This window comes from Colias croceus, chromosome 10 (genome assembly GCF_905220415.1).
Source record: "Colias croceus chromosome 10, ilColCroc2.1".
In the NCBI taxonomy this organism is placed as follows: domain Eukaryota; kingdom Metazoa; phylum Arthropoda; class Insecta; order Lepidoptera; family Pieridae; genus Colias; species Colias croceus.
Genome location: NC_059546.1, coordinates 5,647,492 through 5,661,531, shown reverse-complemented (window position 1 = coordinate 5,661,531; position 14,040 = coordinate 5,647,492). Strand labels below are relative to the sequence as shown.

The 14,040-nt window shown below is 35.5% G+C and overlaps 1 protein-coding gene across 1 annotated transcript in view; it reads left to right on the top strand.

Moving 5' to 3' along the window:
* The window catches only part of LOC123694879 (protein unc-80 homolog), a 33,876-nt gene that overhangs the window by 19,218 nt on the left and 618 nt on the right, over positions 1–14,040 (top strand). Inside the window, exons 39-67 of the mRNA XM_045640481.1 lie at positions 372–531; positions 780–1,009; positions 1,420–1,645; positions 2,284–2,470; positions 2,914–3,083; positions 3,395–3,643; positions 3,816–3,945; positions 4,034–4,174; positions 4,554–4,747; positions 4,891–5,036; positions 5,219–5,413; positions 5,484–5,679; positions 5,780–5,998; positions 6,080–6,225; positions 6,447–6,633; positions 6,935–7,096; positions 7,304–7,507; positions 7,663–7,779; positions 7,876–8,010; positions 8,203–8,326; positions 8,721–8,933; positions 9,691–9,875; positions 10,359–10,524; positions 10,833–11,009; positions 11,277–11,390; positions 11,584–11,688; positions 11,774–11,946; positions 12,376–12,518; positions 13,424–13,509. Of these exons, the coding sequence (XP_045496437.1) occupies positions 372–531; positions 780–1,009; positions 1,420–1,645; positions 2,284–2,470; positions 2,914–3,083; positions 3,395–3,643; positions 3,816–3,945; positions 4,034–4,174; positions 4,554–4,747; positions 4,891–5,036; positions 5,219–5,413; positions 5,484–5,679; positions 5,780–5,998; positions 6,080–6,225; positions 6,447–6,633; positions 6,935–7,096; positions 7,304–7,507; positions 7,663–7,779; positions 7,876–8,010; positions 8,203–8,326; positions 8,721–8,933; positions 9,691–9,875; positions 10,359–10,524; positions 10,833–11,009; positions 11,277–11,390; positions 11,584–11,688; positions 11,774–11,946; positions 12,376–12,518; positions 13,424–13,509 (4,880 nt within the window). The remainder of the gene's footprint in view (positions 1–371; positions 532–779; positions 1,010–1,419; positions 1,646–2,283; positions 2,471–2,913; positions 3,084–3,394; positions 3,644–3,815; positions 3,946–4,033; positions 4,175–4,553; positions 4,748–4,890; positions 5,037–5,218; positions 5,414–5,483; positions 5,680–5,779; positions 5,999–6,079; positions 6,226–6,446; positions 6,634–6,934; positions 7,097–7,303; positions 7,508–7,662; positions 7,780–7,875; positions 8,011–8,202; positions 8,327–8,720; positions 8,934–9,690; positions 9,876–10,358; positions 10,525–10,832; positions 11,010–11,276; positions 11,391–11,583; positions 11,689–11,773; positions 11,947–12,375; positions 12,519–13,423; positions 13,510–14,040) is intronic.

Sequence of the window (14,040 nt, the reverse complement as noted above, 5' to 3'; positions counted from 1 at the left end):
CACTCGTCGTGCTCATCGTCCTGCTCATTGCTCCCTATTTTGTCGGCGTTTGCGCGCGAGTCAAAGGACCGGCAATACGAGTGCGAAATGAAGAGCGTCGCGATTAATCGCGCGAGTAGAGCAGTGTGTGGCCAAGAGCAATGTCGCGGCGAATAACGGCAGCGCGATGAGCAGGACGAGGAGCAGGACAAAGAGCATAGTGTGGCTGCGGTATTATATCCTACATCAAGAATTGTGTCTGCTGGTTACGTCACTATATGATCCTACTCTTGAATTTGTCCACAAAGTATCTACATTTCAGATTATAAAGTGCTTAAAACATTTGCTACCACAAGTTATAAAATATATATAATAATTATTCTTGTTTCTAGAATCGACCGTTCAGTCCTAGAGAGTGTGGGCATAGCATACAGGGCGGCGGGAGTAGAGCACACAGTACCGAACACTGAAACACCACCAATTAATAAACCACCCACCATTTCTTATCCTCCAGCTGACCCACCCGCTCTATTGAAATATTTAAAAACACAGGTAAGTTATGAGACCTTAATATGCAAAATAACACTATTAAGAAGTGCTCTTTTTCGTGTATTTTTAGTGTTGTTTGTCTATTATGTTAAGTATCAAATCAATTATTAAAGAATTAAATTAAAGGCATTTTAATTACTGTGTTTATTATACTTTTCTTCTTATTGTCTTCTATTCGATCTTATTGTCTTTTAAATAAAAATATCAGAACAATTTCTTCATAGCATTAAGATATATTATTCAATTAAAAGGTACGTGACGCCTACCACACACCATTAGCAATGCTGGTAAAAGGAGCGACAATAATGAGTGAAGACATCTTCGCTGAAAGTGCGCCAGTCGCTTGGCAGCTCTTATTGGAATCAGATCGGGAATTGAGTTCATGTGCAGCTGCTTTATTCATATTGGCAGCTGTAAAGTCTCCTAATTCTGCGCAACAGATAATGCACCAAGATCTGAAACATCCTGAACCGTCTGTGAGGTATATTTTTTACGTACTTGAAAGTATTTGGTAGCAAAATATTATTGAAGTGAAACTTCTTCATCGGGGTTGGAAAAATATTAGTGTAACATTTTTTCGTTACGCGTGACATTATTCCGTTACGCGCCATCTTTTTCTTATCCCTACCACTCGTGATTCGATGTATTTAGTAAATTATTTTTTGAAAAATAAGGTCATAAAGAAGTTTCACTTCTTACGTGTGTACACTAGTATACGCACACATTTTTTATACAAATAAGTTATTGCAGATTCTTTTGAACATAAGTTTATTAATACAACAAATTGGGTGGTGGTGATCATCTACACAAAACACTTATGGTAGGCGATCACCACCTTGAATTTAACTTGGATAATAGAAAGTTTGATATAGTTTCTAAAATATGTTTTAGAATTAATGCCATACTGAGATTCCAAGTGATGTGGAAGCTCCGATACCAAGTCTGGCCTCGAATGGAAGAAGGGGCATCAATGACGTTCAAAGTTCCACCGCCGGGTATCGAATTTACTCTACCTTCGCCAAAAATAGGTATAGAATCATTGGCTGTAGTCGATCCGCCTTGGAGTCCGCAAGTAAAAGATAAAGATATGGAGATGACGTTAAATCAAGAAAGACATGTAAGTATTATGTTAATATAGAGATTTACTTAGTATTTTAAAAAGGTGGTACAAAATCGTTAATTCAAACCTTACCTGACTTTTTGCAAACTTTTGTATGTTTTAATGTGAGTTTCTATCTCTATTTACACATTTACATTTACATCTTCTTAATATATATAAATCTCGTGTCACAATGTTTGTCTTCAATGGACTCCTAAACCACTTAACCGATTATAATAAAATTCGCACACCATGTGCAGTTCGATCCAACTTGAGAGATAGGATAGTTTAAATTTCAAATCGTTTTAGAGAAAGCGGGCGAAGCCGGGCTAGTATATTATATAATTGAAAGGCCTTTCGTTAATAAAAAAAAGTGAAGTCCCGTGTCCCCAACTGGGGTAAGGGGCAGATGCATTATGCATACATCTGTTTCACTGATTGATTTTCTTTAGGGACAAGTAGGTGAACAGCCTTCTGTGTCCTGCCAGGCCGAGACATTTTTTTTCTTTCTCCACCGGGAATCGAACCCAGGAACCCTCAGCTCTACGCTCAAGTGTTACCCACTGTACCAAGGAGGTCAATTTTCGTTATTGCTATAACAAAAAAGAAAACAAAACAAAGAAGTTGTTGTATGTAACTTTCAATATTTATTCTAGCGATCTTTAGTAACAGCGACAAAAACGCGTAAGAAACAGCAAACGGAGGCTATAAAGAAAGCACTCCAGCAGCGAGATGATAAGAAGAAAGCGGAAAGAGAGAGCTTTCTTATCACTACAATACCTATTACAAGACAAGCCGCTAGAGAACCCGCTTTGGACCATGTTGCAGATGACCATGTTGAACGTAAGTTTTCTAAACTACTTACTTTAAATAAAAATAGTTCTTTTTAAAAATGTCCTGTGTTTCACAAAGTTCACGGAATCTATTCTATCCTTACATCTTTATTCCTTTATCCCTCTGAAGTATTAGAATTTTTATTGAAAATTTTAACGACTTAAAAGTACAAGTTTAGCATTGGACTATATTTTATCCTACGACAGGAAACAATGTTGATATATTTTTAGTATTCACCATTCCATTACTTGCTGATTATGATAATATATAAGACGTGTGTCACTCGGGGACTGCCGCGGTAAAGCTATTGCATGCTATGCCTTCAAGCCACACTTCCGCCCGTCGGAGTGGGGAGCGTGAGGTTTATTCGTTACGGAATTTCTCGATTCGGTCCCCGCGCTCAAGGCCCGTGATAGAAGCTATGCAATAGCTTAAAAATATGTCTTATTTAGCGCCAGCCGATGAAGAAGCAGTGGAAGGTGTTCGTGGGTCTCATCACACTCAAGTAGCTTCAGCCCTTTTCCCATCAGTATTATGTTCAGCAGTGGCTGAAATTATATCACTATTGGATGATGCTGCTGTTTCTAGAGATGGGTGTTCGGTTTATGAAGTCGCTTATCAGGTTAGAAAACCATAAATATTATAAACATAAGAGCTTTATGGTATTGTAATTAATTTATTGGTCAATTCTTTTTCTAACATACCAAACAAGCTCAACCTAGTTCTTTTGTATTTCTATTGATATTAAAAAATAAAAATAAAATTCACCGATCCAAGCTGTGTAATGTGTTAGTAATAGCGCAAAAAGTACTTAAAAGAGATTTATTTTATAATACGTGTCTGACAGACACAGAATCGCCATTCACTTAACATTTATTATCATGTCTGTTATATTATTTGATAAATAGTTACGATATCAGTAAAAATTTTCAGGTCATATGGGGTTGTTTGGTAGAAGACTCGGCTCTTTTCCTCCGTCACGTACTAGAGAGACTGACCCGCGATCACCAAGACGAAATGTTCAAACTACTGCGACATCTCATAAGATTCATCCCCCGTTTGCCGCAACAAGCAGCTTTCGCACTGTATAACTATATTATTGGATATGTCATGTTCTATGTGAGAACACCTCATGAGGATGGACAAAGGTTGATTGGAGCTGCCTTATCTATATTATGGATGGTAAATAAAAACGCAATAGTTTATACAATTAAATCATTTGTTTTGATTGTGTTGTTCTTTATTATAATTCTCAAGTCTATCATATTGATAAAATAATTTAAGAATTACCAAAACAAGCATTAATAAATAAGAGTACATGCAGTATTACAGTTTATCATACAATGTTTTACAGGTCGTTCATAGCGTACACGGTATCATGTTTAAGGATTTAAAGCAAATATTACGAAAGGAGCAATGCGATGCTTCTATACTTCTAACTGCAAATGTTCCAGCAGCGAAGAAAATTATCGTCCATGGTCCTTGTATGTTACCATCTTTTTTTTTCACCCTTTCTTGGTTTTTATAATATAAATAATTGAAGAATTAATATAATTATAATGTATATTTTAGCTGACAATGAAGGGAGCATTCCTTCCCAGTTTCCTGTACAGGAAGACACTCAGTTTTGTCAGATATTAAGAGAATCATTGGATTATTTTGGTATTGCGGAAAAAATGCACGATGAATACTTCCTGGTCGACTTTAAAACACGTAAGTAGTGATCTGGATTAAATTAAGAGTATATTATATTTTTCTTTAATCTTATCGTTCATCAATTACTAACTGTGTTGTTAGACGTATTTTAAGTTCCGAAGGTATTTTGATCTTTTTTATAGAAAAGCCCTTCTGAATATAAATTCAACTAAAATTATCCGCTTTCAACGCATATATTAGCGTAGTAATATTGTTTTTCACACAATCTGTTGGTTGCCTGGAAGAGATTACTTGTTAGTAATAAGGCCGCCTTCTGTGTTGTTTGTACTAGTTTAAGTTTTATTGTACGTACTTTTGTTATGTTGGCAGCACAATAAAGTGTTTAAAATAAAAATAAAATAAATATTTTAGCTAATAAAATAATATTAATTCCCAGGTCAAATCCACAATCCGCAGAGCTATGTCCGTGATCACTACTTTTTCAAACGCTCCCAGTATCCTCAATTAGGGCTCGTACACATGGAACCTGAAGAAGCATTCAATAAACTACAGCAACAGGAATTGTTACATAAATTCGTAGAAATTGGAAAAGTTTTGCTAACATGGGCTATCTTGAAAAACGTAGATATGGTAAGAGGACATTTCATAAAGAAATCTATTTTTGAGAAATTTTTATGTCAATATTGGTACCTCTTATTTATCTAAGCATTGAGGCCAAATACATGTTCTGTTTCTCCTATTTATGTGTTATAATTCTAATTATTTAAATACAGGTTGTCCAAAGAGTAGTATTCTTACACGACGAATTGATGAAGTTGCCATCATTCCCGCGGAAGGCTCTAGAAGCTGATTTGGCTCTATACAGTCGTGGGCATTTAGGTCCTACCCTTTTAGGTCTAGATGTGCTACATAAATTTATGTAAGTTATTTTTACTGTTACTCTTATTCGTATAATATTATCAAATAATGGTCCTGATCCTGAAATCCTATTCCCTTCTAAAACTTGTGTCTAATTTTTCCGTAGAGACGTAATACAGTTTATTATTATCTTCTTTTTTCATTGAAATATGGATTAAATTGTTTTATATTTATTATTCACAGGTGGGTTCGTCTTATAGCTCGTATGTTTGAAGCAATGGCGGGTAATTTCACGTCGTCAAGAGATATCCATCTATTCCTTAACGTACTAAATGGAGCCTTAATGCTTCATAGCGAAGACTCGCTTATACTGAGATACGTTATAGCTACGTATGTTAATGCAGCTTTTAATTTCAAAAACATTTTCTCAACTAATGGGTGAGTATAATTACTCCTGAAAAGTTTTTAAATACATTCCTTAACGCCACTAAAAAAATGTTTTTTACAGATATCTTCTAATTATGCCAACCTTATTACAAATCTACTCAAACTTCCAAACAAATAAGTTAGTTACTACCACAATTGAATATGCTGTGAAACAGTTCTATTTATTGAATAGAAAACCGTTTATTTTACAAATGTTCGGCTCTGTGTCCGCCATTTTGGATACTGATGAAGAAGCAGCTTATGGTGATGCCAGTAAAGTAAGTAATTATTGTTGACTTTTAATTCACGTTGCAATAATATAATATCAAATTTGAAGAGGATAATGCAGGAATTTGATTAATTTGGTTGTTTTTCTAGGTTCAATCCAGCTGTCTATTTAACTTGTTACTAAGTCTGGAAACTCCATCTCCCGATCCCTTGCATATAGCAGAGCTAATCAAAGAGGAGAAACCTCTAAAACCTATTGACTTTTGTTATCGAGATGAAGAAGAAATGGTCAATGTGTTAGATTGTATCAGTCTATGTGTAATGGTCGTATCGTATTCTGCTGAAAGTATGAGAGGATATCAAATGCTCGTACGTATATTCTAAATCATAAAATACAAAAAAATGATCTATAGATAATGACATAAATAATGGAATTTGTACCTTTTCCAGATAATATTAGAAGCCATTTTACCCTGTTACGTAAAACAAATTCAACTTCCGACGTATAACAGAGAAGGCAAAACAGAAAAGGAAATTATTCAACAATTGGCCATAGCAATTAAGACACTTGTAAACAATTGTGAAGGTTTATCCAAGTAAGTGAATAAAAATAATGTTCTTTATCAACATAAAAAATTCCTCTCAATGTCTTTTTTTATTTAGATAAAACGTGTACATACACGTTAGAAGAAACTGTGCTTACACATGTTCTTTGGCAGAAGAAGCACAGTTTCTTCTAAAAGCGTCTCTATAGATTTTTCTTTCTAAGATTGTGGTACCTAATTGATATTATTTTATATTAATATTTATATTTCAGATCATACAATGGTCCATATAGAACGTCCCCAGAACATAAAGGCTCTTCTCAACGTGGCTGTCCACGCAGTGCAGCGACTCCATTCATGACTCTAGACATTCTAGATGACGAGTCCCATTCTAGATACGTCAGCGATCATTCTAGATTGCCACCCGTCACAGATTATACTGGGGCTGAAGATAGTGAAGTTAGTAATGGAATACGATTTAATCTTTAACAATAAAACATTAAATTCAACGTAAAATCTTTTGCACATCGATGTTGTCACACATTTCTTTCTTGTACGTTAAGATTATTCCATGCACGTAAAACGTGCGTGTAGGACGCACATTTTATGTCCTACACGCACGTTTACGCTTTTTATTTTAATTAATTAAGACGAGTAAATGTCTCACTTTTTCTCATTACCCATCTCCAATCTCTACTTTTCTCACCAGCGTAAAACATGACATTGTTTTCTAGAATTAAAGAATGAATTTCTATTGCAGTTGGTGCGTGCAGAATACCGTCGTCCACGTGATGTGCTATTATCTCTTGTGGGTGAATTCATTGGGCGTGCTACAACACGCCTGTTAGAAATTAATGGATCTAAAGCTAGTGGCGGTAGTGAGGGCAAGCCTGTCGAGTTGTTAGATTCTAAATCACATGCGGTAAGCTTCAGTATCATGTTATATTCTTAGAAAATAAAATCCCATTACTTTTTGCACTTAAAGAAAGCCTCTTTCCATATTTATATCAATATTTAACTGCTTTTTCTTTGTTCTGGCACTTTAGTCAATAAAGAGTCAGACCATAAAGTTGAAAATTACAAAGTAAAAAATATAAAATTTAAATACGGTACAAATATATAATTCCAGCGTTTGGCAGAAATAGCTCATTCTCTTCTAAAAGTATCACCCTACGATCCCGAGTCAATGGGATGTCGTGGTCTCCAAAGGTATATGATGCAAGTATTGCCAGCTGCCGATTGGGCTGATGATGCACTAAGACCAGCACTAATTATGATACTGAGGAGACTTGATAAGGTCTTCCTGAAGATTGCCAAGAAACCCAGTATACGGGTAAGATATCTATGATGATTGAATTGTATTGTATTTTGTAGTATTGTATTTCATATACTTTAATCAAAAAAAACATTGACTTGAATGAGACTTATTGACTTCTGCCTCCAATTATGGAAATTACTTGACTTATTAACAGCAATTTGAACTTTCAGAGAAATACTGACTGGGATTCTGCGGCGGTTTTACTAAAAGGAGTTTATGAAACAATGATTCGATGTCCATACATCATGCATTGGCAACAAATCAAAACTTTGCTCAATACTGTTCAGGTACTACCTCTATTCCAAAACTAAGTGTAAATAATAATAAAAATCCTATACATTTTTGGTCTATTTGTAATAATTTAATATTTATTCCTTTTTCAGGCATTAATAGTTTCCGAAAATAATTGTGGTGAAAATCTATCGTCAGCAACAGCCGCTTTGATGTCGCAACCCCCACCTCCCCACTTCTGCAGTACTGTTGTTAGACTGATTGCTTTGCAAGTTATAAATACTGGAGTAAGTTTTATAAACAAGATATTTTGATTGATTGGAATATTAAAAATAAAATTTATATAACTACAATTTAATAAAAAAAATACGTTACTCAGGAGAAGAAGTTTGAAATCGAAATACATATTAAATTGTGTAAGCGATCCTACAGTATAGTATAAGGGGCAAATATTATAACAGTGATGTTTTTAATTACAGGACAGTTATTCACTAGAGCAAATGTGCGGTGGAAGCGCAATATTCCAGTCAGCTGAGAAAACAGAAAACATGTTGATGAACTTATTCATGCCACTGTGTTTGCGTGTTGGGAGTGGCAGAAAAGGTACATGGTATTTTTAGTACACCTTTATATATTTTTTTTGGAATCGTATTAGATTATACGATTCCAAAAAAAATATATAAAGGTGTACTCTATATATATCTCATAATATTTTCATTACTTTTTAAGTATTTATCTTTTATCAATCTGACTGTTTATTATCTGACTAAATATTGTTAGTCAGATAATAAACAGTCAGATTGATAAAAGATAAATACTTAAAAAGTAATGAAAATATTATGCTTTCATTTTTCACAAATCATATACATCCTTCTGTCAATATTGCATTAGCATAGAATTATTGATTAAGCATTAGCTACACATTAGCTTAAAACAAATTGATTTTAACTATGACAAATCTCTTTATTTTAACCTATTAGTATTTATAACCCTTCAGACGTACCACCGCTCCGCCAATCAGACGTCAGCTACATAGTGTCCGTAGTGCTAAACGCACTCTGCCCCCCGGCACCGGCTGGACAATTAGCCGCTGTTAACGCGAAATTAAATGCCGCTGATGCAAGAGTCAACTCGCTTACGTTTACGGGAAGTAGAGACACGAGAAACACGACGAGGTTGTCCAATCAGCTGTATAGGATCGCTTTTCTAGGTAATGTATTAAAGTTGTGAAACTGTGTTGATTTGTTTGTCAGTTTTACAAACGTCACAGCGCCATCTAAATTCAAATACTCAGTATACCTTGCACAAGTTAACTCGTTCGTTTTGATAGTTTGATAGCTAGTGATGGGAAACAGAAAATATCTAGTAAATAATATGTTTATCATTGAAAAGTTATGTCGATTAGAAAAAATTACATCTGTAAAAAAGATCAAGCTAGCTTGTACAGGGTATAAGCGGATTCACACGTGGCGGTGTCTGTGTGGACGTGGCTCGTCTATTAACTCTATACTTTCATATCCAGCGTTAAAATCCGTTTCACAGGCTATTTGTGCGGTTTATAACAATGCCTTCTAAATTCATTTCATTTGTGTATATTTCCAGCACTAAAAGTTCCCTTCGCGCCTTTCACAAACGATCTATGGTCTATAATAATTATTATTCTTCTTAATTGAAACATTCATTTATGTATTTAATTCCAGTACAATGCCTTCTAAATTCATTTCATTTGTGTATAATTCCAGTACAATGCCTTCTAAATTCATTTCATCTTAATCTTAATCTTAATTTCACGTAAAAACTACTGAACCGATTAAAATGAAATTTAGCACACATATAGAGGGTAACTTGGATTAACGCATAGGATAGTTTTTATCCCGGAAATCCCACGGGAACGGGAACTATGCGGGTTTTCCTTTGCAAACGCGGGCGAAGCCGCGGGCGGAAATATAGTTTGTGTATATTTCCAGCGCTAAAAGTCCTCTGCGCGTGTTTCACAAGCGAGCTGTGCTGCGAGTGGGGTCGCATCGCCCGCACGATGCGCGACCTCGGGCGCCGCAACGAGGCCGCGCACCACCTGTGGGACTTCCTCGAGCACACCGTCACCTACCGCACGCCGCTCTATGTGCTGCTGCAGCCGTTCATACTGCATAAGGTGTGTACAGTACGATTCAAAGTTCTTGGCGGCTCGGAACATCGTACGATCCGATGCGCAGAAAACTATTTTAGATATCAGTGGGACGTTGAGGCTGTGGTTGAGGGACGTGTATCTGCGCGAATGTGCACTCGCAGCTAACTTCCGAACCGCCAGTAAGTTTGAATCGAACTGTACCATAAATGGTACAGGGTGTCTGTTTATGTGATTATTTATAGTGTCGTCTTATAAAATTTTTAGGAGTTTCGTATGTATTCCTGAATTTGAAACATATTTGGTGAAGTAGGAGTTGCGATCAATTAATAATTATAGTGACAAAAGTGAGAATAATGTAACATTTAGCGGTTTTAGGCTTTAATTTACCCTTTCATACGTAGCGAAAAAAAAAATTAGAAAATACCAAAGAAATAGGAAGTTAAAAAGTTATTTTTACCATGCCAATCAACTGAAATAAAACTAAACATACTGCAATCCTTTATGCAGTTGTCCCAACCACCAATCGGCGACCACGAGCGTCACATGCAGTTTGTAGTCCGCGAGCGCGTGCGCGGGCTCAAACTGCCCGCGGCCAGAGCACGTGGGGCTTTACTTGCTGAATTAGCAAGGGAGTTACGTACTATGAGGGACACGCATGACCATTATAAGTTCGGTGAGTTGGTCTTTTGCGCTTTATAACGTTCTCTCGTAGTTCCTTCTACTTTACTTATGTTTCATACCACTCATTACAATTTGTGAAATTTAGAATTTACGAAAACCTTCACATATTCTACAGATTTTAATTCTAGCACGATAGATACTATATTATCATAATTGTAACAAATGTCTATCGGGTTAAATCGGAGTTTCAATTCTCCGAAGAAAACAAAACAAAAGAAATTATCTTAGAAAATTCCCAATACACACAATACGAATTTCATATAAACTAACATAACAACTCTTTTACTGTATATTTCACAGAACAAATAGCAGAAAGCATAGGCCAAAGTGCAGGCAAACGAGCCTCTGAAGCAATACCTCGGAACGTAGCAGAGAAGCAACAACAACACAGACCGTCACTAATCTCCATGTTGGTTGGCAGAGCGGGTTTACCGCGCACTCCTGATCATCCCACTGCACCACTTTCTGCTCAAAGGGGTAAATTTACTTTAAAATTAGGGATCAATTGTATATCGATATAGTATAATCTATTTATATTCGATTAATATTATAACTGCTCACAATGTTACGTGCTCGAGTAAAATAATCCGAACTCTTCAATCATTTGATTGGTCACCTATTATAAGTTTACATGGGATACCTACTTTTATTTGTTCACAATATTGCTAGAAGCAAACAGAAATATCACCGGAAGTAATTTAATCTACACGCTATGGTAATTTTAACTGTTATACATAATTTCAGAGTCTTTATCAAGTAGCTCAACTACAAGTCAGCATATGCCACCATATGAGTCAAATAACAACGGACGTATGAGTGACAATGGGAATAACGTCAGCGTTGGAAGCACTCAAATGGGTAATTATTATGTTTTACTAGCGTTGAACATATTATACAGAATCAAATAGTTTTTTTTTTTTTTTGCGTAAAAGAGTAGCAAACATACGTCCAAACATTCCTAAAAAAGTTGGCATTTAATCTAAGACTAAGGTTTAGAACATATTATTTCATTTTTAAATAATAAATACAATAAAAACTAAAATTATTCCAGGGTCTGGAACAAATGGAGAACAAAAACCAAGTGTCGTACCCGTGCAATACACTAACGCGCAAAAGTTACGATTTGGATCATCAGTCGAGTTCAAACTTAATACAGGTGAGTGCTTTTAACCCTGTTATTGTTTTGTCTGTTTTAAACTTGACCAGTTATGATAGTTTCTATATCAAAAAGCTATTTATAGGGTGTTCATGTTATTTTACAGGGGAAACAACGCAATCTCCATTATCTCCACTATCAATGGGCGATTCTTGTGGAGAAGATGTACTGGACGATGACAGACCAAGATTGCAAAGGTCTCATGGTCCTTCCAAAAAGACCTTCAAGTTTCGACGAAGCAGAAATAGCAAGCCAGAAGTATGTTTTTATAATAATGTGTTTTCTCTTTGTCGCTGGTATTGACGAATTTGTTATCGTTACAATATTAGCCTTACATTTATTTATAAAAATGAACAGTGTATGAACTTTTTTGTCGTACTTAATCAAAATCACACCTTTATATTTCAACAAATATCAATCGATCACAATTACAAATTGTAATGCTACCGACATCACCTCTTAAGTATAAGCACAGACTAATAATAATATACTACGTACAAGTATAAGTAACAAAAATACTACTACTGTACCTCGCTTTATCATGTCAATTATTAAAATCTGCATAGCTTACTAGATGATTATTTGGATTAAAAAAAAATATACCGGCCGTATTGATAACCTCCTCCTTTTTTTTGAAGTCGGTTAATTAGTCAAGTGTATTTATTAATTTCATCCCACTTCTGACAGCAGTGTTCGATCCGGCTAGAATCCGATTCCTGTTCGTCCCCGGGAGCAGATTGCACTCCACTACGTCGCGGCCTCTTACCTCCAGCTACAGACACGTCATATGATAGCGAGATTTCGCAAACATCTTCTACTTCTGGATATAGGTATATTATAAGATAATTAATGTGTGGTTAAAGTTAAGAAGTTTTGCTGCGTTCATATCATTTTGAAGAGAAAGGGCATTGAAACTTTCTGGCATATCAAACCCGCCGCCATTTTGATTTTTTTTCGAAATCGCGGCGCACGATTAAAGTGGTATGTATGGATAGAGGATACATAGACAAACAAAAAATGTCTAATAACATAGTACCCTAAAGCGTCACATTACCGAGATATTTGGAGGTAAATAACAGTTTATTGGAAGAAAGTAGGTAGATTCATTACATAAAAACATACATACATTACATAAAAATGTAAGTAATGTAATGAATACCTACTTTCTTCCTGTAATAATAATAATCTACCTGGGAGTGATTATTTGGAGATAATATTATGCATATAGACACGTAATAAGTCTAATTTTAGTGTTTGTCGTACTCATAAGTGAATATTTACCTCCAAATATCTCGGTAATGTGACGCTTTAGGGTACTATGTTATGAGACATTTTTTGTTCGTCTATGTGTCCTCTATCCATACATACCACTTTAATCGTGCGCCGCGATTTTGAAAAAAAATAAAAATGGCGGCGGGTCGATATGCCAGCCTATGCCAGCGTCCATACAAAAAGTTTCAAACCCCTTTTTTAACGGTTTTTATGCTTCATGTTATGTAACTTTTAGATAGTTAACCAGTACCTACAAGCTAAAATATTTATTTTTTGTTGTGTTATAAATGAAAAATACAATTGTAAAATTTCAAATCTTTTCTCAGCTTTTCAAGATAAATGCTGTCGCCTGTCGGTTGCCATGTCATCATGAAATCCATATTTATAGCAGTAGAGATATTTAAACTTTATACACCAAAATTTAAAAAATAAAAAAAAATATTACACGCAATGTTCCATACAGAGAGAGCTACAGCCTCCAAGCGTCAATGTCGGAGTCCCCCGGCGTAGCGCGGTCGGGCGCCGCGACGCCGCGCGCCAGCCCCGACGGTAAAACGCCCTTCGTATGTACCCGCCATATCCGTACACCCCTCTGTGTCCTGCTCCTACCCTTCTGTGCTTCGCTTGTACCGAAACTTGTTAGTAGGGACTTACTAGTTGCAACTTGGTTGTAGGGAGTAGGAACTTAGTAGATTTAAAAATAGGGACTTAGTACTTGGTAGTAGGGGGGTTATTTTACCATTAGCCAGACCTAATTTAGAGGTGAAAAATTGTACTTATATAAATGGTGTAGATACAGCAAAGTTGTTATTAGTTCAGATTATGAACTTAATAAAATTGATTATATTTAATAGGTTCAAAATTAGTTAACAACGTTAGTGTGATAGCTTATTAAAGTATACGTAATATAGGTAATAGTTTATCTCATGCTAATAATTGGTCATAAATATAGACATTCTTCAATCTGATGATAATAATTTTAGTATTATCTTAATAGTTCTATGTAGATTATTCTGTCCTATTTATTCAAACTACGCTCTCTGACTTCCTTGCACAATTTTATCTTCTTCATTAGTGGTG